The sequence below is a fragment of the Rhipicephalus microplus genome, chromosome 7 (assembly GCF_043290135.1).
Source record: "Rhipicephalus microplus isolate Deutch F79 chromosome 7, USDA_Rmic, whole genome shotgun sequence".
In the NCBI taxonomy this organism is placed as follows: Eukaryota; Metazoa; Arthropoda; class Arachnida; order Ixodida; family Ixodidae; genus Rhipicephalus; species Rhipicephalus microplus.
The window spans coordinates 14,493,495-14,517,616 of NC_134706.1; the positions used below are offsets into that span (position 1 = coordinate 14,493,495).

General features: G+C 47.7%; 1 protein-coding gene and 1 pseudogene across 1 annotated transcript in view; both read left to right on the top strand.

Moving 5' to 3' along the window:
- The window catches only part of LOC142761678 (etoposide-induced protein 2.4-like), a 28,230-nt gene extending 4,365 nt beyond the window's left edge, over positions 1-23,865 (top strand). Inside the window, exon 2 of the mRNA XM_075868726.1 lies at positions 23,322-23,865. Coding sequence (XP_075724841.1) covers positions 23,322-23,529 — 208 coding nt within the window. The 3' untranslated portion in view covers positions 23,530-23,865. The remainder of the gene's footprint in view (positions 1-23,321) is intronic.
- Positions 18,367-19,692, top strand: LOC142767138 (zinc finger MYM-type protein 1-like; annotated as a pseudogene).
- Positions 23,866-24,122: the final 257 nt, after the last annotated feature.

Sequence of the window (24,122 nt, forward strand, 5' to 3'; positions counted from 1 at the left end):
ATGCCACGATGTTATGCAAGTCTATTAAAAAGGAATTTGTAATTTAAAGCAACTCTTGCAGTGACACCGCAGGCAGGTAGATAGTCTTCTCGAGAAATTTCGCTCTATCTAATGCCACTATCACCTGTTTGTTTAACAAGCAAGAAGCAGTAGACGTCGATGTTGCAAACACTGGGTCTACTGCACATGAACCTTGAAAGCAGCTTTAGTTGGCATATCGGCTGTTCTTACCTGTGGCTGCTAAAACACACGGCTATCTTGAGGTACTGTGGTGTTGACTGTTTGCGATCACACCTTTCCCCCTTGCTTCTACATTTTTTGGCTAACATTGGCGAGCTGAGCGAGCGTTCAGTAAAGTTGCAACTGCTGAAACACAGATAGAGGTTTAATCAGTTTTGGCTGAGCTAGCTTTAAGTATGGTATCGTGCAGTGTGGGACCAAAGCTTGTTTGACACGTGCCTGAGTTGTATCTGTCTTGTCTAGTTGTAACGCTTTGTCGTACACTATTGTGCAATCTAAGATTCTGATAGTATGCATCGCCACCCAGCCCTTCTTGTGTGTGCAACTTTTAAAGGTTGTTGTTAGTTTGCAGCCCATTTGCATTGCCTTCTGTTGATGCTGAAGAAGGAAACAACTTTAGCACCATTTGAATTGCGCCGCACTTCACCAGTTGGAAAGTGAGAGTGCATGAAAATCGCCGCTTGCAATGCCCGCAAAATTAAATGTCGGATCTCTTTTTCCCTGGCTGAACTGCTGGGTTGTGGCCTACAGGTGGGCTTTCTAACGTGGGCCTCGGTTTCTGGGTAGTTAGGAACCACCTGAACAAGTTCGTAAAGTTCAGGTGAATTGACTGATTCTTGGCCTAAGGAGACACCATTGTGTTCCGTTGCAACCTTGTTGCTAGATGATCCAGGAAATCGGGCTGTTGGAGTCGTGATACGTATTGACACTTGAGTTGTGAAAGTTTTGTAAGCGCCCGTTTCGAAAAGAGCTAAAGTTCGCCAGTTAACTTGTGTTGTTTTTCGCACGTCCCTGCTCGTCAGACGAGAGATATGAGCAAGAGAAAGAAAATCGGGCACCAAACAGTGGAACCAGAAATCAATGGATCATGCGACATTGCCTTCTTGTGAGAGTTCTTTGATGTGGGAACTGGTTTTGTTCTGCCTAATATAATTACGGTCAATGCAACATTAAAGCAATACAGGCAGTCTGTAACGAAATTTGTAACAAGACAGTTCACATTCATTGGCACACTATGTCGGGCAAAGCGACACATAGTTTAAAAACATGTACAGAAAGTTCCAGAAAAAAAAAACAACACTCTTACGACTACCGAAGTATAATGTGCTCACAGACGTGCAACTTGCAGAGGAAATGTTACAAAAGACATTGTTGCAAGTCGCCTGTCGTAACAGTGCATGTGCTTATAAAAGTAACAGAACTGTTGTGGCAGAACACACTGGTCTTGGCATAGAAATTGAGAGGCGATGTCAGTGCTACAGCTCTCTATACACTAATCTGCCACGTGCCGATTACTGGTTAAACCTCAACGAATAAAAGAGCAGCATTCTTCATAAAGACCGTTTGACTTTGCACAAATGTAAGAAATGCTGTATGGCAACTCTAGCAGTTCACTTTAGAAGGCACACTAAAGAAAAGTTCAATGTCATACCATGCATTTAATTGCACACCCTTTTGCAGACTGTCTGTTGGACATAATCCACAGATATCTGAAGTTCACCTTTTTCATGCAGAGCAGCAGACTTACACACCACACGCTTTATACGTCTTGCCAATTTTTGTGAAAAACGAGTCTTAGGAGTCAAATCTGTTTCTGTTTCGTAGAGCGAAGTACAATGCCACAAATTTATTCCTTTCATTATGTATGTCATAGTGGCTCTCCTATTAAGACATATTCAATCATTTTCGACACGTCAAAAGTCATGTTTAGATTAATTTCAGTGACTGAATTGCAGTACCTTAGCTGAAATGCCCATTGAAACAACGTCGCCAGAGTGCAGGAAGTATTTGTGCCAGTTTGAGCATTATCAGAGTTTTCTTACCTGCAGCTTTGACTAACGTAAACCAAATGTTCCAACACACTGCTGTGTCAGGAATGCACAGGCCTCATTTGAGCGTTCAAAGCACAGGACACTCTAGCCAGTATTTACTGCAACTTATGCATGCCGACGTGATATTCAATGTTACGAAAATCGCTGTTCCTCTGCTGCATGTGGGAGAAGTTTAATCAAGGGCGGAGTTTTCTGGCTTTCTCAAGACCCCTCATCACAGTTCGGTGTTGCTGGTCTCTGCATCAGGTGCGACGCTGTGGAGCTGGTGTTTCATCTGCGGTTTCTGGCAAATTTTCATTGGTCTCTTAGCATTCACATGTTGTAGTTGGGTTCCCGTCACAAGTCTTTGGGCTCCTTCACCATTCGTCTACTTCAGCGCAAGTGGTCTTGCTCCTATTTCTATGGCTGGCAGGCTTATACATTCACCAGCGGAAGCTTTTTACAGGCCCGATGCACTGCACTACCGGACAATTGCCACTCTTGGGGCTTCTTTCACGACATCTGAAAGACAGTGCAACTCGTCCTTTTAATAAGATCGGCAACTCTACTGTTTTCGTAGTCCACAGACTGCGGTACGTCATACGCCCAGTACTTTCTTGAGCCTTAGGGAAACGTTACGGACATTTACTCTGGTGGCAGCATTGTACGCAACCCAGTGGCCAGCGGTCACACTATTCACAGTGCCATACTTTCTGCAGCTTGTACTGCGTGTATGGGAACGCAACTTGTACTGCTTTTCAGCTACTGGGAGAAAAAAACCTGAAGCATTAGGGTGCGTGCTTAGGCATTACGCTTGTACAAGCTTGTGATGTCAATGTTCAATATGCGTTAAACACTTTGACAGCTTTCTCAATGTGAGGTTTTTCATGCAGACCAATGGTTAGTGTAGTCTCGCTCATAGCTGGATAACTTGTGGTAAGAGAAAGGAGAGGTCCATTGGCGAAGTGGAGGTTTTTGTGTCAAAAGGGATATTATCGTGACACTTATTTTATTCCTGTGGCCTTGTCCCTGTGTGAGAATACAGCTCCTTGTAATTAGGCTAGTGAGTCCATTACTCCAAATGCAAGCAGTACAAAAAGAAAAGGCTCGTTGTACTGCATCCCAGGGTCCTCTGAACTCTGCCCTTTATATCCTAGTGTGGCTTGGCGATTATGCTGACATTGGCCTCTACACGCACTGTGCTCCTAGTTGCGAACTCTTTCCAGCATAAAGCAAGCAAGAATTTCACCATACATGTTCGTAGCTTTCACTGCTTCTTTTAGAAGCTGCTATTATACCAACAGTGTGTTTGCATTTCAGGAGAAGGTTCATTCTCTCTACAACGAAAGCTTGGAACGTGAGGGTGTACGAAAATCGCGTGCTGCAATGCCTGCAAAATGAAACCTCGGTAGTGAATGCTTGGGCCCACAAAGTGAGAATATATAGTATACTACGTACACCCCGGATTCCTTCTGGAAGTAGGTCATCGAGCTTGCAAACGCTAAGAACAGTTTGTAATACTAATGAACACAAATAGCGCGTATGTCGTAGCTTTGACTCTCTTAGAAACAGCTTCTTTGCCCTTTGCACAGACCTTTGTCAGTTGTTATCATGTATTTGCTTGGAAAATCAGCTCAGTAATAACTGTTGGCCATTGTGGAGTGCCCCGTGCACTCTAGTGTAAAGAAAAAAGAACATTGGCATGTATTGTTCACTTGCAAGTGGTACCTAATGGAACTATAATTATTACTAACTAATGACTGAGTCAACGTACATCGTTAAAAAAAATGACATGCAACTACAAACTGGCACACATAATAACTGTAAGGGGGATATTTATTCCCATGGAATATCGCCCCAATGGGTTTACACACAGGCGTTCCAAAGAGGCAAGGAGCCGCCAGTACACTCATTTACTGCCTTTTGTTTGTGTGTGCGTGAATGCAAAGACTACATTTTTACTTTGAACTTGTGGCACTTTAAGTGTGACTTTGTGTTTTAACGCGCACTGCGAGTGATGTCATCTGTGCGTCGGAATGTACTTTGAACGTGATATGCTCGTTTGTATTGGTGCTGGTATTATTTAAATGCTGAGAGCCTGTGATCATGTAAATTGGTGTGTAAATATGATTTTTTTATTTGTCTCGATGGCGCATGACTTTCTTAAGTGAGATAGAATCAAATATATATATATGTATACTGATGCACTTGGCTTACCTGTCTGGTAGAGGGGGATGGCCTCGATGCGAGTGTATAATGTGTGTGTGTTGTATATCATCTCTGAGGAGGGTGTCTAAAAGGTGCCATCTACTTGTTCTAATATGGCTGGTGTGTCGAATTTTCTTACAGTGCAATGTGCGGGTGTTTTCAACCGTGTAAAGTGCAACGCCCTAGTCATTGCTGCCGTGCACTGAGCCATGTAAAAAGCACATTTTTTTGGAGTATTAATAAATACGCCAAAGCTTTATGCAAAAATCACTTTTCCTGTGTCTTGCGTTGTTATCAGCTCGTTACAGCAACTGATTCTTGTGGCAACACTGTCCATCACAGCTATCGTGCATTGGAAGAATGAAAACAAGGGTTGAAACTGCAATTAACGACATAACGACATTCTTCATTGTTGGCAGGTGTTCTAGCAGAGCAACACGTCAGTGCTCAAGACTGCTTCAGAAAGTGGCCCTGTAAAAGTGCAATGTCGAATGGACTCATTTTATCATTTATGCAAACACTGCATAGCAGAAGTGTAGAATTGCACAAGGCATTGCACCATATGAATTTTTATAATGAATGGGTGGCTCAAAGGGACACTAAGGCAAATATTAAATCGATGTTGACTGCTGAAATAGTGGTCCGGAAACCTCGTAGTGTTACCTTTGCGCCATAGAAGTTATATTATTTTAAAGTAAAACCAAGCTTTGGTGGTCCGCATCGTGCTAGCGCACTTCAAATCGCCCGCCTGAAGTGAACACTTTTACGTCAGTGTTGCGCCGTGCACAACGCTGCCCGGCTCTACTGCGCGGCCGCTGACACTAGTAGCAAAAGAGCGGAAGTAACGAGAGCAACAGCAGCAACAACGACCATTGAGCCATATATAGGAGGCTATGATTGAGCAATATTCTGCCATAACTATAGTGTACTAGAATAACCTCAGAGGTGGCGGGCGTGCTCGGTTCAACTGGACCCCGCTGGATGGCACCACCTGTCCAGCACAATGAGGCAAAAATGAAACTTTTGAGCCGCTCGCACTTTTTTTTTCTATAAATGAAACAGAAACGGACAACTATTTTTTAACGTGGCACAATCGCCGACTAAGGACAGTGGGGAAGCAAAGAAAGTGAGACAACATTTCTCCGACCTGTCCCTCATTGCGCGTCTTGCTGTCTCCCGAGCTTCAAACGCAAGTTCGGTGAGAGAGAGAGAGAGAGAGAATAAACAATTATTAATAACAAATGCACACTGAGCCTTCTTTGGGTGGGGCCCTCAGTCCAGGGCTCCATTGCCTTGCGCGACCCTGCGAGCCCGCTGGACTAGCTGCTGCTGTTCCTGCCGGCGTAAGCTGAGCAGTGCAGACTCCCAAGAGGAAGGGGTGGGATTGGGAATGGGAGGCACGCCCTGTGGGGCAGAGCATTCCCACGTGGAGCGGTACACCGTCGGTACGCAGGGGCGGCACCAGGGGGGGGCAAGGGTGGGCTGGAGCCCCCTCCAAAATTCTCGCCTGCCCCCCCCCCCCCCCCCCCCCCCTGTGCCCACCCAAGTGCCCGGAAGCATATATTGAAAACCTAGTAGGAGCAGAGCTAGCAACCGATGGCGAGAGCTGATTGGCTACTTGCGCCGAGGGACGCTCTGACGTCACACCATAGCAACGGTGACGGTGCCGCTCCGGACCTTGGCCGCGCGGGCTTTTCCGTCGAGAAGCTGGGCTGCACGACCATATCGAATCAAGCCATACGCAATTCGATGTGGCAATTCGATATGGAGGCTGCTTGCTCGCTCGTTTCAGCGATCGCTTTCCAGACTACAGTAGGCAGTGGAACCCAGAGCGCACCAGCGGCACGGCCTTGTTTAAGCTTCAACCGCGTAGGCCGCTGCACAAAAGCACGCAGAAATGTGGTTTGGTGTGAAGGGGAGAAAGATTCGTTCTGCCAGCCTCAAGGACCCCACAACCCGCGAAAGACTTAAAAAAATGCTGGCCGTGGACAGCGGGAAGGAAAAGCGCACGTGGCCGTTCGGAGCAAAAAAAGTTAACCTCTGAAACAAAATTGTCATGCAAAACAAGAAAACGAACAAAGCTATCAACTACATTTTCGAGAAACAATACTTCCAACTGTTCATCTCCTCTTGCTCAAGTTCGCGGATAGTTATTTGTAGGATAGAAATGTGGTGTTTGAAGGGTCACAGCTTAGGTACAACGCTGTATACCAGTTCCCTTTATTTCACGAGTTACACGTGGCATGATTGGGTCGCAAATCGGCCAAAGTGCGTGTATGTAGGCTCTGCGCAGTTCCGATTAAAGTTGATATAGGTGACATAAAGGCACGTGCTGGCTCCGGAGACGCATTATTGCAAAACTGTGCGCGATGGGAAACGCCTGCAATGCATTGTAAGCTTTCATTAATACGTATTATTTTATTATTATTTGCTGTTCGATAAAATAACTTAACGGGCGCTTTAGAGCATGTGGACCAAACTAGGTGATATAATAAAGGCACATGCTGGCTCCAGATACTGCGCGTACTTAACAAAGCAGCTCTCCGCGCGATGGGAGGCACCTTCAATGCACTATGAGCTACATCGGCCAGACAGGGCGCTGCCTCAATGACCGACTCGGGGAACACGAAAGAAATCTTAACAATAACGAGAGAAGTCATCTTGTTGACCACTGCGCGGCGTGCTCGAATTGTGAACCACGGTTCCGCTGCGCAAAAATCCTTGGCAGAAGTAGGCAAAAAACGGCCCGTGAAACCTTAAAAGCGTTTTTCATTATAAAAGCAGGTGAGGATTGTGTCAGCGACACTTCCATTGCGCTGTACAAAGCCGAAATTCAATTTCTGATGCGCCTTGCTTGAACGTTTTTTCTGTTTACTGTTCTAAGGATCGCTGTGACGATGCGCCTGCGCAGCTTGCTGGTATATATGCTTGTTGATCTGCGTTCAATAAATCAGTTGTTAGTTTGCGCCTGTGCTCGTCTCTTCTTCCCTTGTGTTGTGTGGTAGCGCTTTTACGATGTATTCCATGGCTTTAATTACAGCCCGTTATTTCGGTACCGAATGTTGCTGATAGGGTTTTTTTTTTAATACAATTCAAAAAAGTTTGTGAACGGCGCAGCAATTTTTCGGCGCAAAATTGCGTAATGCTCTGGGAAAAGCTAGGAATACATTCCTAATTAAGGCAACTTTATTCACTAAACAATGCGCGTCGGATGCGATAGGAGATAGCTATGAGCTTTAGGTACAGCCTATGAGCTTTAAGTACTATGAGCTTTAAGCGCTATGAGCTTTAAGTACAGCCATTGTATTGCGATGCGTAATTTTGGCGATTACATGAAGTTTCTTAATAGAGTTCAAATAACTCCATGAACGGCGCAGCATTTTATTGTTTTTTCCAATGCCCTGGAGAAGTGTAGGAATGCATTCCTAATTAAGGCAACTTTATTCACTAAATAACGGCGCGCGTAGCACTCGTGGTTTGGCAAGGTTCTCCAGTAGTCATCGGCGGCCCAGCGCAAAACGAGAAGCGCCGCGAGAGAGAGAGCGGTTCGGGCGGCCAAACGCGCGAAAGCCAAAACCGCGTACGAAGCAGAGGTAACGGTGGCGCGGCCAAAGCGGCCAAGATCCGAAGCGGCGCCGGCGCCGTTGCTATGGCGTGACATCACAGCGTCCCTCGGCTCAAGTAGCCAATCAGCCCTCGCCGCCAGTTGCTAGCTCTGCTCCTACTAGGTTTTCAATATATGCTGCCCGGAAAGCTTACCCAAGGAATGCGGTATCAAAATAAAGTATCAAATTATTGGAAATTTCTGATCACAGGCTATTACCCTCTCGCCTGTGATAAACAGGCACTTGAAATACAGTGCGAACAGGCACGATAAGAAAAGAAATGACTCTGACTGATAGTAGATTGAAACAAGAAAGTCCACAGTTTGTAGTTTGCTCTGCTTGTGTGAAGCAACAAGCTCGTGCGAGATCCTCTTTTCGAGGCGCGCCTTCCCCTCACACACCACCACCGCAGAGAATAAGCTTCGCCCTGCTGGGGCAACGAGCGCTGGGGAACCTTAGACAGGGTGCACGTGCAGTGGCGTAGCCCGGGGGTGGCACATTAGGCCTGTGACCCCCCTCCCTCCAAAAATGCCATCGCATACAGGGCACAAAACAAAACGACGCTCGACCACGTCTGCCTGGCCGGCCCCAACTTCGGATCAAGGTAGTATCCCCCCCCCCCTCACCTTAAACAAATTTCTGCCTGCGTGCCTGTGCACGTGTGGCCATAAGCAGGCTGGAACACAGGAGCAGCAAGCAGCGTGGGCTCAAAACCGTAGACGTTCATATACGGAGCCGGTTTCGATACCTTTTCATGTGAAGTTTAACCTTGGACATAGGGAGATCCCAGCCGCCCACGTACGTTTCTTTGCATATTCTGCAGGTGCAGTTGGGAGTACAATGGAACGCCAGAGCGTGCGTACGCCGGCGGCTGGGGGTCCCTGGCACTAAATCTAGAACACACAACACGCGGATATGCGTGTCGTCTTTAGGCGATGCCAAAGCGGCACGTAAAAAAAAACAAAACTGGACAAACTGCCGTGGTATTCCATTCGTTTGCTAGCTCTCGCGGTGTAAGACACACACTTTTTTCTTATTTTCTTACTCTGTGCTCGCTCCCAAGCAGTGTTCGTGTCACGCATAGGCATACGCAGGGTTCCCCTTCAGGAGGGGCGAAGGTTCGTCGCAGTGCCACCCCTCCCTCTTATGTCAATGCATGGGGCTGACTTGGCGCTCCCCCCCAGTCGCAGCCTCTGTTATATCAATGTGCAGACCTGACTGCGCCCCCCTGCCCCCCGTCGTGAGAGAGAAGACCCGAGAAGTTTGTCCGGCGACGTCAACGCTTCTCTGCCGGAAAAAGCGTACAGCCTCCGCTCCCTTTGGTTCCCGCGTATACTTGTGAAGCGCGCGCTGCACGTGAAACAGCCCTCGTTCCCCCATGTCAACGCGACAAAGAGGAGGGAATCATAGCTGTGTCGTCAACTGTGACAATGGCCATGTAAACACGAAGGGGTCGACTTCAACATTCCCAAACAGAAAAAGCAGGCGACAAGCATGGATCGCAACAGTGCGCCGAGACAAGTAAATTTTTTTTATAAAAATGAGCACGTGCACGATGCATTTAACCTGACAGGAGTTTATTCCTGCGTCACCACTCCTCTAAGCTTTCGAGTTTCATGGAGATACATATCTGCATCTTAAAAGCGCAAATTGCCATATTACTTTCAACTTTCATCTTTTCAGCAAAAAATCTTTTCAAAAAATTGCGAAGACATGTTTATGCTGCTACTGTTATTCGATATTGTAGTAGTTGAAGTTGTGTACACATGTGGTATTTGTGATGTGTGATTATATATTTTTTGTATCTAAGCAGCGCCGATGGAAGAATGTGGTTGCCAAAAGCTTCGACAATGATTTGTAGCAGCCATTTTGTGGAAAACCGCAAAGTGACTCAAGCGAGCACACTTCTTATGTACTGACGATAGTTCCAGCGGCTTACAGGAAACGGGCATCTCACGCAGAAACGGCGCAGAGGTATGATAAGCAGCGAAGCGCATAACTGACTATTGACCCGAAAGAGAATGCATTTTAAAGCATTCTCTTTAGACTGTTGATTCCAAAATTTACGCTCAGCGAAAATTTGTTCCGCGCACGTGCAATTATCAAGTAAATCTAGAATAAAAGGGTATATATATTTATCATAAACGTGACCCCTTCATACCGCCACGTTTTAAGGGTAAGATTGGAACGCGGTTAGTAACAAGGACATTTGTCTATGCAACAAGCGCGCCCGCCCTGTCTATGTGTTTTCTTCATTTGCAGTATGGTTGTGATTTTGGCGCGAAATTGACTATTTAATTGAGACATCTACCAACTAGCCTAACAACGAGTACAACAAGCGCATTGCTCTTTGGATACCTTTCATTAAATGTAATAATGATTCAAGCAACGGACTACGCACAATGTTTGATAAATAAATTTCCATACATAGCTATCTCCGTGCAGTTCTCGTATGACATATTTCTGTGTACACCAGGTGGTCGCAATCGCTAGTTTTTTTTTTAATGAGGCATTTTGCCATCGCACATGTTTTTATAGAGTTTGATTATGGCGTTGTCAGCTACCACTTGCTCCGCATCTGCTACATGGCTGAGCAGATCGCAGACCCTTCACCAAATTGCTGCCACGAAAAAAATCTTAAATTGCGGCGATCTTAAACGCGACAAAAGCGTGTACATCCTAACCGCGCGCGAGGCGAAACTCTCAAAAACACGTGCAGAACGCGTGTAGCGTGGGAGCAAAGGAACAGGTTTTTTTAAAGACAGGTTGAAGGGAACATCGGAGAGGTCAACATTCTTGTAACGAGTTTTGCCCCCCCATTCAACGATGATGATGATGGTCTGATGATGATCTCTGTGGTCTTCCCCTTTATACCGGGGGGGGGGGGGGCACCTTTTAGTGTACTGACCGGAACGAGAAAAAGAAAGGAAAGAAAAATCACGCCAGGTCCATGAACATCACAATTGTTCACTGTCTCCTTGACCACCACTGTAGAAGCCTTGCTTTGGTTATTGCTGTCGCTGCCAGGGGGTGCACGTTGGTATCGCGGCTGTCGCCTCCTGGTGCGCCGCAGTCTTTCACAAAGCCGAGTGCCTCCGGTAGTGTGGCGCCATCTGTCTGACGGGGACACAGGCATTCGCAGTGAAGCACCAGGTGTTCAATGTTCTCCTCGTCTTTCCCGCATGTCTTGCACTGCACAGTGCCGTCGGCCAACGACGGGTCGAAGTGACGGCGATACACCTGAGTACGGAGCGCTCCAGCACGGGCCTCAAACAGAAGCGCACTGCCGACATTATTGTCGTATAATCGTTCGGCGGAGATGGTGGTCTTGTGAGCTCTATATAGGGCCAGGCTGGGTTTCTTCTCCATAGCCGCCTGCCACATCGACGTCTCAGCTTCCTGCACTCTATTCCGTACTCCTACTGCCCATTTCTTCTCACTGTCCTCCTGGACAGGGTCAGTAAAAAGGGAGTACTTGCGGCACAGATTGTGGAGACGCCTGCGCCATGGTGTGTTCATGCCCTTGATAGCTGTGTATCTAAATACACGACGGGCCCACCACTGGTCGTTCATGAGGCGAAGACGTCCTTCGTAGGCCACCTTGCTCCTTCCCTCGCGTGCCTCGTAACTTGACCATCCGAGGTCGCCCTGTATAGCTTCGACAGCCACACGTCAATGACACGCCAGCGCCAGTCGCCCGACCTCACGTTGACCTCTTTCCAACCACTGGCGTGTTGCTGCAGACAGGCAGATGACGGCGTTGGCGAATGTCAGCACTGGCACATGTACTGCCTTCCACAGTTCGTGCACCAGTACAAACCGGTTGCACCCCCACAGACTACACCGTCGCAGCACGTTGGCGGCCCTCACAGAAGCCTGTCGAACGTGCTCCTCTTGCTTGTCATAGATATCTGCGGAGGTGCAAAGGTTGACACCGAGATACCGGTACTGGTTTGATACCGGAATGCTTCCTCCGTCAGGAAGCTGCACATCAATGGTCTCCACGCCTGAAAACTGCAATATGGCCGATTTTTTTGGCATTGAAGTGAAGGCCCAGACTCTTCAGGTGGTCGGCCGCCAGTGTTACCAACCTCTGAAGGCCACTGCTGTGCTCAGCCAGTAATACTAGATCATCCGCGAACACCAAGCCGGGCAGCGTCCATGTCTGCGCCACCCCACCAATCATGAGGCGGAACGCGAAGCCAACTCCCGATTCCACGAGTGCCTGATCGAGTCCCGCCACATATAGCATGTATAGCAGCGGAGACAAAGGGCAGCCCTGCCTGAGTCCTCTTGTCACTCTCACAGGCTGTGTTCTGGTGCCTCTGAAGCATGCTACCACCAAGCTATCTGCATAGAGCCGCCGGAGAAAGTCTGTCCACACGCTCGGCATTTGTCGTTGGTCTAACTGGTGGAAAAACTCCTCGTGTGGCACACTATCATAAGCCTTGGTGACATCCAGAAAGCATCCAAGCAGACCTCTGGTTTCTCTCCGTGCCACCTCGATGGTCTGGGTGAGTACGAAAAGATTGTCTTCCAAGCGTCGGTTCCGTCAGAAGCCATTCTGGAGTTCCGACAGTATGCCCCTCTTCTCCGCCCAGCCGCTCATCCACACCTTCAAGACTTGAGCGAAGAGTCTATACAGGACGCTCGTCACCGTAATTGGTCTATAGTCGCCCAGCAGTCCAGCGTCACCTCCTCTCTTGCACACGAGGCTTACTCGGCCGCATTGCCAGTCCGATGGGATTGGGCCGTTCTTGAGGATGGTATTGAAAATTCCCGCGAGGTGTTCTCGAGCAGACTTCCCCAAGCATTTCACAAGGCCCGCCGGTATGCCGTCCAGTCCGGTAGCAGTGCTTGCACTGATACATGGGAGTGCACGCTCAAGAGCGATCCTCGTTATCTGCCAATGGTTCTGTTCACTTGGCTGGTGATGCTCATCCGGGTCGCCGTTTACTGCTGAGGTCGATTCGTCATGTGTGGGATTGAAGAGCTCTTGCATGTGGGTCGTGAGGTGCGCTGCGAGGTCGGTGACCGGTAGGTTACTAGAGTGGTGTCGAATTTCAGGTGCCGGAGTTTGGCGATCTAACGAAGACACATATTTCCAAAATTTGCACCGTTACGCCCTGCTTCTGTGGTAGCTCGCAATTGTTTGCTATTGTACTGAGCTATTTTGCTTTGTACGAGGATCCGCATCTCTCTTTTGAGGCGGAGGTATTCCTCCCAGGTACTCATGCACTCCTCTCCGGGTGATGTCTTAACAGCCGCTCTATGTAGGCGATTCGCCGTTCGTCTTGCAATAAGGACCCGTTGTACTTCTTCGTCCCACCAACCTTTGCGCCTTAGGCCACCGCGGGAATTTACGTGAATTTCGTGCTTCTTCATGATGCGTCTCAGTTCGAGCACAAATTGATCATATGTTGGTGGTTCCGTCGGTTGAAAGTTCTGCTCGAATGCTTCGCGACTGCCGCATACTCCAACTGCGGGAGGTGCCTCTCAGCTGCGTTGCGATGTTCCTTCGCAATGGTTCGCCAGAATGATCGAGAAAAGCTCAACTTGATTCGGTTGTGGTCACTTCCTATGCTGAATTCACCTTTTTTATCGATGTTCATGTGGGTGAGACGTCGTGCTAAAGCAGGTGTCGCAAGCACGTAATCAATACAGCTGCGACTGTTCCTGGCGCTCCAGGTGTACTGTCCTTCACATTCTGGGCGAAGATTTAGCACATCTAAGGCGAGTGTACGTGCCAGTGCCAGTAGTAGTTCCCCATTGGTATCTTGGAAGCCATCCAGAGCTTGGAGGTGCCCATTGAAATCGCCCATAATGAGAACCTCTCGCTGGTTTGCCCATCTTGCCACGTCTTCCCTGATGCACTGCGCCATTCTTGAGTTTCCGGCATCAGCTCCAGCAGATACGGCAAAGTAGGCCACCCCTACCAGGACTGCCAGCCCTTGCAGGTAGCCCTCAACCCACATATGCTCAACACACGGTGGACGATTGGGCGAGTTGGTGATTCATGATCGACGTATGTAACTGCGCGGTAGTAAACACGGACGACAAGAAGATTCGGACAAGGAGGGAGGCTTCGCGGTCCTCAACAAAGACTTGTACCTGAAGAAAGCTGTAAGTGCGGTCACATCCGTCTTCCAAAAGTGCAGTGGTATTGACCTGGTTAAAGTCAAATCTAAGGCGAAAAAACTGTGCACGCAGCTTAACCTGTCTGAAATAGCAAAAAAGATAGAAAAAAGTGAGAAGTTGGCCCTAGAGATGTTTTTTTCGGCAAAGACACACAAAGCCGACGTGCCATTTCGTGTCATTGTTACAGAGAAGGGCTCTTGGCAAAACGCCTTAGGGATGTTTTTGCAGAAAAAGTTGAAACTTTTAGAGATTAATGATCCCTTTCTAGTCAGGAATTCAAGGGAGGTCACTGAATTCTTCAAAGAGTATTCTAACTACACTTTGAGTGCTTTTTCCATAGATATCAAAGATTTATATTATTCTCTCCCTCGTGACGCTTTGTATTCATGCATAGAAGAATGTGTTGATCTAATGGGCCACGTAACGTTCCAGAATGCAGCTGGTGTCAGTGTTAGCAGTTTTCTTGACCTGCTAGCTACCTATCTGACCTCTACCTTTGTAGAATGGAACGGTGATGTTTATCAAAATAATGGCGTTTCAATAGGATCTTCGATTGCACCGATTCTGAGTGATTTGTTGCTTGCGAAGTTCGACAGGAACTTGAAAGAGCGGCTGAGTTGCCAGGAAGTTGTGAGAATTTTCAGGTTCGTCGACGACTATCTGGTGGTTTTTAAGTGTGAATCTGCTAGAGTAATGGGGTTGTCATCTGATGTAATTGAAGTTTTTAGTGACTGCTTGAGTCCACTCGTACTGACCCATGAACTCCCAGTGAACAACTCGATTCGCTTCCTAGACATGAGACTTTTGTTCAGCGTGAATCACGCATGCTGGATGTATGAGCCTCGCGCTATGAAACCGCTTTTGCCTTTTAAATCAGCGCATAGCAAATTGGTTAAGAGAGGCATAGTGAACACCTGCTTCACTAATGCCCTGGACAGATCATGTTTCCATATGATGGAAACAAGCTTCCAAAATCAAGTTGAGCGTCTGAAAGAAGCTGGCTACCCGGATTCGCTTCTCATTTCTGTGGCAGAAACAATAAAAAAGAAGAAAAAGCCCAGAAGCAGAGAGAGCACTAATGACAGAGACAAAAGCAAACGTGACAAAGTCGCGGTAATCCCTTACAAGCACCAGCTATCTCACAAGATAAAAAAGCTCGGTCAGCGCATGGGCGTAAAGGTCGTTTTTTCGGCACCTTACAAGCTCTCTCAGCTAGCCAAAATGACATGTGTAAACAATAGGCCCAAACAAGCTTGCACTGTCAGGCATAAAACCCAGTTTGTCAGATGTGACATGAATGTAGTATATAGAATTCCGCTATCTTGTGGTGCGTGTTACATCGGGCAGACTGGGAGATGCCTAAATGAGCGCCTGCGCGAGCACGCACGCAATGTGCGCACTGGCAATGAGGGTTTTTTAGCTCAGCACATCAGTAGGTGTGGCTGCCTTGCGCAGTTCGAAAGCACGGTAGTAATGTTCAGGCACAAAGACGATCATACCCGTATGATCGTCGAAGCGGAAAAAATGGCACGGGGACCAGAACACTGCGTCAGCAAACCGTCGTTAGCTCTTTTAGATAAAGAGCTACGGTATCTGGCAAGTGGCGCACATGGTCCTTGAATCTGCTTTTGTCAAACGTTCACGTTTTGTCGATTGTTAAGTGCTAAGTCATCAGTTTTTGTTGATTTTCGTGTTTTCTGTTTCTGTTTCAGTCATATATATGTGGTTTGTGAAAAATAAACCTTCAGTTGATAGCTGTGCTTGTCCTTGTATCTTCTTGTCGTCCGTGTTTACTACCGCGCAGTTACATACGTCGATCAACACACGGGCTGTCCAGTTTCTTCCAAGCTGACCTAGTTTTCCACAGGAAACCTATTCCTCCCCCTTTCCTCGATTCACCTGAACGGTTCAAGCCAGCCCACTGCCAACTTTTATGTACTGGTGGCTCTTCCATGACTCGAAGGTGTGTTTCAGCCACGGCATATATATCTATATCTTCGTCACCCATCATCTGATATAGTTCTTCCCATTTGCTCGCCGTTCGAGCACCATGTAGGTTAAGGAAGCCTACATGTATGTCCTCGTTCTTCTTGCGGCTACGGCGACGGCGGGTCGACTTTTTCTTTACGTCCTGTGCCAGGAGCGCTTCTGCCTCCTCTGTGGATTGGCCATTTGTAGGATTGTCTGTCCCAGGGCAGTCATCATGGAGATAGTTGGTTTCACCCTCCATGCCCTGTGCTTGTAGTTGCCCGGCGGGCGAAGCCCTAAAAAAGCACATAGTCTGCGTCCCAATCGTTGTCCTAGTTGCTCGGCGACGTATTCACTGTAGGAAGTTCCATTCATCTTATCCTGGAGAGCCTTTGTGACACTGACGAACTCCACGCGCGTTCTAATGTCTGAGCAAATTTGACGTAGGTTTTGATTCTGCAACTCGCACTTTATCCGCATGGTATCGTCTTTGTGTCCTACTTCTGGGACGCTGTACACCACGAAAAAGTGGCCTTTGGCTCTTGCCTTCCAGAAAGTTATTTGGGACTTGATCTTCTCAGTTGAATCGTGTGGAGATGTGTCGTCTTGGATGTCGCTGAGACCGGCGTGCAGAACCACGATGGCCTCTGTTGAATCCCAGACGTCCGTCGCAGTCTCAATGGCTTCCATTGTTTCCACAAGCGTGGCATCTTTTTTCGTACGGCAGTGTACACCTCTGTGCCAAGCACTGGCTTGGAGGACTGCACGTTTGAGTCTACGTGCATTGCCATCCCCGTAGACGAATGCGCCCGGGAGTCCTGCTGGCCGTTCTGGGGGGCCGTTGGCTGTTTTCTTGCGCGAAGATGGTATGGAGGCCTGGCTATCCTCTGCCCTCTCCTTGCGCTGTCGCTTCTGAGCCCGCTTGCTGCGTTTGACCTGCCATCCTACGGCCTCCGCGGGAGACCCACCCACTAGCTCTTGATCGCTGTTGGGCTTGTTCTGGGATTGGTCTATCACTCTGCCAGCATAGACGGCCGCGGCTTTGACCGCATTCCTGTCATCGTCACCCAGTAGCTCTTGATCACTGTTGGGCTTGTTCTGGGATTGAACCATCCCTTTAACGTTCAGTCTACATTGGGTTGTCTCAGTATGTCACAGAAAAGGTCTATTGCCGACTTTTTTTCGCCTTCGAGCAAGCGCACCAAGCAAAAAGCCGTCTCCCCCTAGCTTTTTGCTTCCCAGCAGAAGATTCGGAGACGCTTCAGGAACAAGAAAATGCTCAGTGCTTTGTTTCAATTCCGCTTGAAGAGACTGTGCGTAGCACCGCGTCTGACGATGCTTGCCCGTCCTCGTCAGGGCACATGGACCGCGAATGTGATGACCTTTCCGCATCGTGTGCAGCAAGACATCAACCTGATTCTGCGACAGAATTCACCGCCTCTGATGTGGATGTCGACCACGCAGGCCAGTTGGACATTTCGAAATTCAAGACAGAGCAACCCACACAGCCAATACTGAACCCATTTCCATCTAAGAAGTACGGCAAATTGAGCAGGAGCTTCAACTCAAACTGGTACCGCCTATCTCCTTGGTTGGAGTACAGCGCGCAGGCTGACGCAGCCTTCTGTTACCCTTGCAGAATGTTTTCAACTGGTGACAATGAGAAATCTGCATTTGTCAATGCTGGATACAGTAATTGGAAAAATGCCCTAGAAAGAGACGGTGGCTTCAGGAAGCACGAAAACTCACTCGTGCATAAGACTTGCCAGGCATCGTGGGTTTCCTTCACGTAGATGAAGGCGGGAGGACAAAGCAGGTCGGTTGCAACACATCTCAGCGACGCGCACTCCAGGGAGGTGCAGGAAAATCGCCTCTATATAGCAAGAGTTGCCGATATATTGCGATTTACTGCCGTTCAGGGAATCTCTCAGAGGGGCCACGATGAAAGTGCCAGAAGTGAAAACAAAGGAAACTTCGTTGAGCTCTTGCACTTGTTTGCTAAATATGACGACATTATAGGAAAGAAACTGAATGGTGGATTCGAAGTACGTTCATCACTCGATACAAGACCAGATCCTCGAAATTCTCAGCCACATCACATTAACAAGTATAAAGGAAGATATGAAAAGCTCCCAGTGCTTTGCACTTATCGTCGATGAAACCAAGGATCTAAGTAAGACGGAACAGTTGTCAGTGGTAGTAAGGTACTACCACAATGGGGCTGTTTTTGAGAGGTTCCTTCGATTCCGCAACGCTGAGCAATTGGATGCTAAGTCGCTCCTGAACTACGTCAAGGAAACGCTGAATCGCTGCGGCATTGATTCTCAACTGTGCATTGCTCAAACATACGATGGTGCAAGTGTCATGAGTGGTACGTCACGAGGCGTCCAGGCACTATGCAGGAAGTGCCGCAGGCAGTGTACGTACACTGCATGAACCACCGTCTCAATCTTGTCATCGTGGATGTCTGCAAGGCGATACAACCGGTGAGGGATTTTTTCTCTTTTGGAAAGCCTTTATGTATTCCTAAGTGGATCTGCAGTTCACTCCCTGTATGTAGATGTTCAAAAAAGGTTGTCTTTGCCTGTGACAGAGCTGCAGCGTCTCAGGGATACACGATGGGCCTGGCAGATAACGGCTTGCACAGCAGCCATGAAAAGCTTTCCTACCATTCTTGTATGCCTCAGCGAAGTCATCGCTACAAACAGCAGGCGGGCAACGGAAGCCGGGGGTCTGCTGGAGCAAATGAACTTCTCTTTTCTTTTCTGTTTAAGGCTATTCACCAAGCTACTCAGCCGCCTTAAGGCTTTTTTCGGACATATTACAAAGTAAAGACTGCAACCTTAGTCAGGCATGCCTAATGGCGCACACTGTCATTGACGAGTTATCCGAAATCAGAAATTCGCAGAGCGCGTTTGACACTGTGTGGGAGCAAACCTGCACTATTTCTGAGGAGAACGGGGTCCCCCAAAGGGAAAAGCAGAGAACGAAGCGCCTTCCGCTCCATTTAGAGCAGTTTGTATTAAGTGAAGGACGGCCCGTTGAAGAAGAGTCTCCAGATTCAAAAGAAACTTTCAGAGTCAAAGTTTTTCTGTCCGTTTTGGACCACCTCATTGTGGAACTGACTAGGCGATTTGCGGAAAATAATGACATACTCTGCGGAGTCAGCGCCCTCCACCCTCAAAGTGGGAATTTTATGGACGTCTCCTTGCTCAAGCCTTTCGCTGAGCACTATGCATGCGACATCAACAGCGTTGAAGTTGAATGCAAGTTGGTAATTAAACTTCTTCAGCGCATCGAAGCCGAAAGGAAGTGCAAGATAGAAACATTGCTGCAATTGGTCACCGTATTGGAAGAGTATAAGTTAGCCTTTCACGAACTGCACAAGCTAAGTGTTATCGCCGTGACGATACCGTCATCATCATCTTCTTGCGAGCGCACATTTTCGTGCCTTCGAAGACTGAAGACTTATCTTCGCAGCAAAATGACTAACAACCGTCTGAGCGACCTAGCTGTGCTTGCGGTAGAGCGGTCTCTAGCCAATAAGATAGACCTTCAGCGTGTTGTTGACATGTTCGATGCTGCACACAATAATCGGCGTATACGTCTGCACTAGTATGCTGGTAAATGAAACTCTATAGTACCTTTGCGGCGCCTTCATGGGAAAAATGTTCGGGCACGGAAACCCGCTTCGCCATCGAATAATTCCGGCCGTTTTTCCTCGCTTTCAAACAAATTGCAAAAGGTGCCCCGCTTGTCTGAGGCCACGTCGGTGCCCCGCTTGTGTGGTGAACAGTGCCTAGTAGGAGAGCTGACACGTTTGTGAAAACTGGTGTACTGTTTAGTCAGATGTGAAATGACTTACCTGCCTATGCGTGATCCAGTTTTACAAATCTATGCCCTTCATTTGTTTATTCTTTTGCTACATTGCTTCTTTTTTCTTTTCCCATTTCCAACGTTTAGCAACACCAGCAGGTGCAAGAACAGCCTTTTAACATTTTGTAATCTGGCGCATCATTACGAAACTTGGAATTGATATGAACATTACTTAGTGGTGTTGGTTATCTCTGATGCTCTGAAATGACTCTTTCGAAGCTATATTGTGATCTAGTTAACACGTGTTATTTTGTTGCTGCTGGTTACCAAGCTTAATTTCTTTTATTTGGTACTGCATTTTGTATATAGGTTGTTTGACAAACTGTATCAATTTTCATTTTACTAGCAATACAACTGCTGTGTAAACATGCTAAATATTAAGTTGTATCCTACTGCGTTGCTCGAATATCTTACTTACACTGGTGTGTTTAGAACCTGGGCCTTTAGCCCAGCCAAACGGTTTCAGCCACCGACTAATTGGTGTCCTCTTGTGTTTTCGGAAGATTGTGGTGAAAGATTGTGGTATTTCGTGACTAAGCAGCACTTGCGTGCAGCAAATGAAGCAGTTGCAGGTGAGCTAATAGATAGCTATCCTTGGCGAGATTGCAGTGAACTGCGCATAGCAGTAGATACAGCTACAGTGTACTAGACAGCAAAGACAGCGAAGCAGCATAGCGGCGTCAAACCGGTCGACGCTGATGACGTAGCTGACGTTGTGACACGCAGGCTTGACAAGTTCTAGGAGGCGTTGCTTCGGCTCGACTTCTCCCAGAGGCTTGGCTGGCTACCTCCGACTACATCACAGCTGCGCCCATTTTTTCAAGTTGCTATCGTTCTGGTAATATTATCAAGGAAGCTATAGATCAGCTGTTTTTCGCCCAGCTAATCCCATTCTAACCCGTATAAAGCTAGCGCCTAGGTGATTTCTTTTGTAAGAGTGTAAGAGTTGATTTAGATCAAGAGAAAATCTTTCAGATAATATATTACGTTGAACTCACCTAAGCAGAACAATACGCATGTTTATGGACGTGTTGAGCTACTGAACGAAGCGTAGGTGACATGTAACAGGACATATCGTAGACTTCCATCGAAGAAGTTGGGCGTTTATAAAAGAAGAAAAGGGGAAGAGAGTAAGACAGTGAAAATACAACGCATAAGCTCCCCACTTGCTTGCCCCCTTGGAGGAACTCACTTTTCGTGGTTGCCCCCCCCCCCCCCCCCCCAGTAAAAACATCCTGGCGCCGCTCCTGCAAACCAGCGTTCGCAATGCTGGCGCGCGAGTCCGCAAACACAAACATAGCAGCGGCGCTTATGCGGGAAAGCCGGCGAAGCAGCCAGGCGCCCCGCCGATGCCATACCGTGTCGGCTTGCCGACGGCGTCGCTAGGCTTACGACGAGTACGGCTAAACGACCACCGGCGATCGCAACATGCGGCTCGCGTGAAATTTTCGTCGTCGTTATTTTATTGTCACAAATGAACAATAGGTAAGTGTCCCATGTTCACGGTGTCTTGCCGGGTGATGTAGATATTTGTATACTTACAGCGACGAGACCGTTCGCAGGCAAGGTTCTTTCACCGTGCTAGTAAGTCGCTCCCTGTGTACCACCGGCCGCACGATTAGTCGTATCCGCGATCGCCTACACGCTGGATTTTTGATAACGATTGTCGCATGGAGAAAAAGACATAAGTTTGTCTGAGCTACATTTTCTGTGAATTTGTACGTGACGTTTCCTTCGCTTGTGCCGGCAATGCACTCACACCGGCAGCCAGCTTGGTATACCGATGACGTACGAAGCCTACTTTTCCTATATATCGCTTTGAAGTTGTGGTCACTGTGTGGGTACACGACCGCTGATGAACAGCTTACTTTAATTAGCGTTGTCAGTGTTCATCGTAGTTCGAACTAATTCAGCACATTGAAGCGAGTTATCCGCCTTGCCCGTGTTCGGCAATTTTCACTTGGTTTCGGCCCGCCCGTGCCGGCATGGTGAAAACGCGAGGGCGCTTGTTGTGTGCACTGACTGCATGTTGTACTACTTGCCTGTCATAACGTCTTCTATTCGTTTCATATTGCTTCGCTTTCACAGTGGCGTATAGCCTATATAACTTGTTTTCATGATCGCCGACCACGCCGAGCATTGCAGTGCAGCATCGACAGGAGGCGATCGCGGCGCAGTTGCCCTCCCCGTTGGTCCCTTCATTGCCGGGCGTTTGCGCAAGACACGCACTGTCACGCATTTAGTCCCTGTTGGACGAACCGTTCGTCCGTTGGTTTAACGACTGCAGTTAGTCTAACTTTGCCGAATTTCGGCTTGGAGTGTACCTTGCATTTGACGCTTCTGCATGTGCGAAAGAACCGACAACTCGAATCAGTCATGTACGCAAGGCTGTTGCAAAACTCCGATGCGATTCTCCTTGGCCATGCATGGTTCCTGGACCACAAAACACTGTATTCATCATCATGGATGTTGCATATGCTTCAGACAGGTTTTTCACTTCAAGTAGTGTATTCACATGGCAAGAACAGTGGCATGAAAGCAGTCGTGAACAAAACTCAGAAAAGTATGCAGCAGCGGCCAGGTTGGTGTAATGTTGGGATGATGTAACTAAATTGAAATAAATGGCACAGTTGCTGCTGGTACAGTACTTGAAGTTTGAAATGTAAAAGTTCCCAAGTTAATGCTCACACTTTAGTTTCCAGCATCTACAGCTTGAGCCATATCAGCGCAATTTTCATTCTGAGACTTGCATTGCAGCAAACATTATCTTTCGTGGCCAGATTTGCTGCAACATGATACGGTTGTCCCGAGCGATTCCTCATAAAAATCGTTGCACTAAATAAAGTGATACCGTGTTTCAATCTGGGAGTACTGTGCAGGCAGCACCTGCATGCCTAAATTTTGACACACATTGTCAGCGTTGACGAAAGTACCTAGAATGCAAATAATCTTAGTATTAGATTGATTAAATGTGTGTGCTTGTGCTGAATAACAGGATCTTGATTTTGGAATATGGCATGCCTATTTAAACATAATCTAATTAGCATTATCGCAGACAAACAAGATAAAGTATGCTGTTCAGTTTCGTTCCTCTCTGTAACCTTAGTGTGGCTCTTTTTAGTCTGCATGTACTCTAAAATTGAATTTAACGACCTAGTCCCCATCAATTTGACTAATGTATGAATTTCGTACAGCAAACTTATTTGGTTTGTCTCCAGCTAGAGTGTGTGACAGTTTATGGGTCTCTTAGTATCAACAGCATCAGCCCGACTACATTTGCAGGACAAAGGCCTTTTCCATGTTCCGCCAGTCAACTCAGCCCTGTGCTTGTTGCTGTCACTTTATACCCGCAAATTTTATAATCTCCTAGTATAGCAAGTTTCTATTCCTGCCGCATTTTTTCGTCAAGATGGCCACTTTGTTCTGTTCTCTACCTCGTTGTGACCATACGCTGCCACCTGTTGGGCTCTTTCAGGTATCCTCTCAAGCTCTTTTCTCCGTCCATATGGGTGGCTAATGCCATTTTCCATCGGCTGACCGCAAACTGCACCACCAAACCGCTTGTTCGACCTACAGTTCCGCGGCAAAAGCGGTCAGCCACCCGAGAGCTCCACAAGAAGTCGGCATCACTACGTACGTCGCCACGGACATCACGCCCGAGGACCGCTGCCACGCCCAGCTGATGGATTCACCTGGCAACTCTGCGGCCTTCCTGGCATTTCCCCGCACAAAGCGGTAGTCTGAAAGTCGCATTCGTAAACCGCCACGCCGTTCACGAATGCGTTGACTTCGCTCCGCAACATTGACGCAACGCTTGCCACAGCCACGAGGTCTGGGGTGCTGCATGGTTGAGGTGGCTGCCACAATCTGTGGGCATCATGTGACTGGATGGGTGTCGCCCCTCTTGAGACTGTGCGACATGCCCGCTTTGTTCAAGGGCACCTTAGTTTTTAACAGGTTTTTAATTAATTGACTCGTCATTTGAGGCATGTCAGCCTTGAAATGTGCCCTCGACTGCCACAGACAAATATTCTTTTTTTAGTTAAGCAGGGCGGTTCAGGGCGCTCTTCGTAAGTAAGGTCTCGGCTGTCGCTGCTACTTTGCGACAATGAAACAGAGACATCAAATCACTGCTGCAAGCAGCCACATGCGCACAATATACAGGACACTGTAGAGATTATGTTCCTTGATTCCTTTTGAACAAGGGATCTTTTATGAACTACGGTTGCAGAAATAAAAGTGCACGTTTTATTGTTTTCAGTTTAGAGTGCTAGTC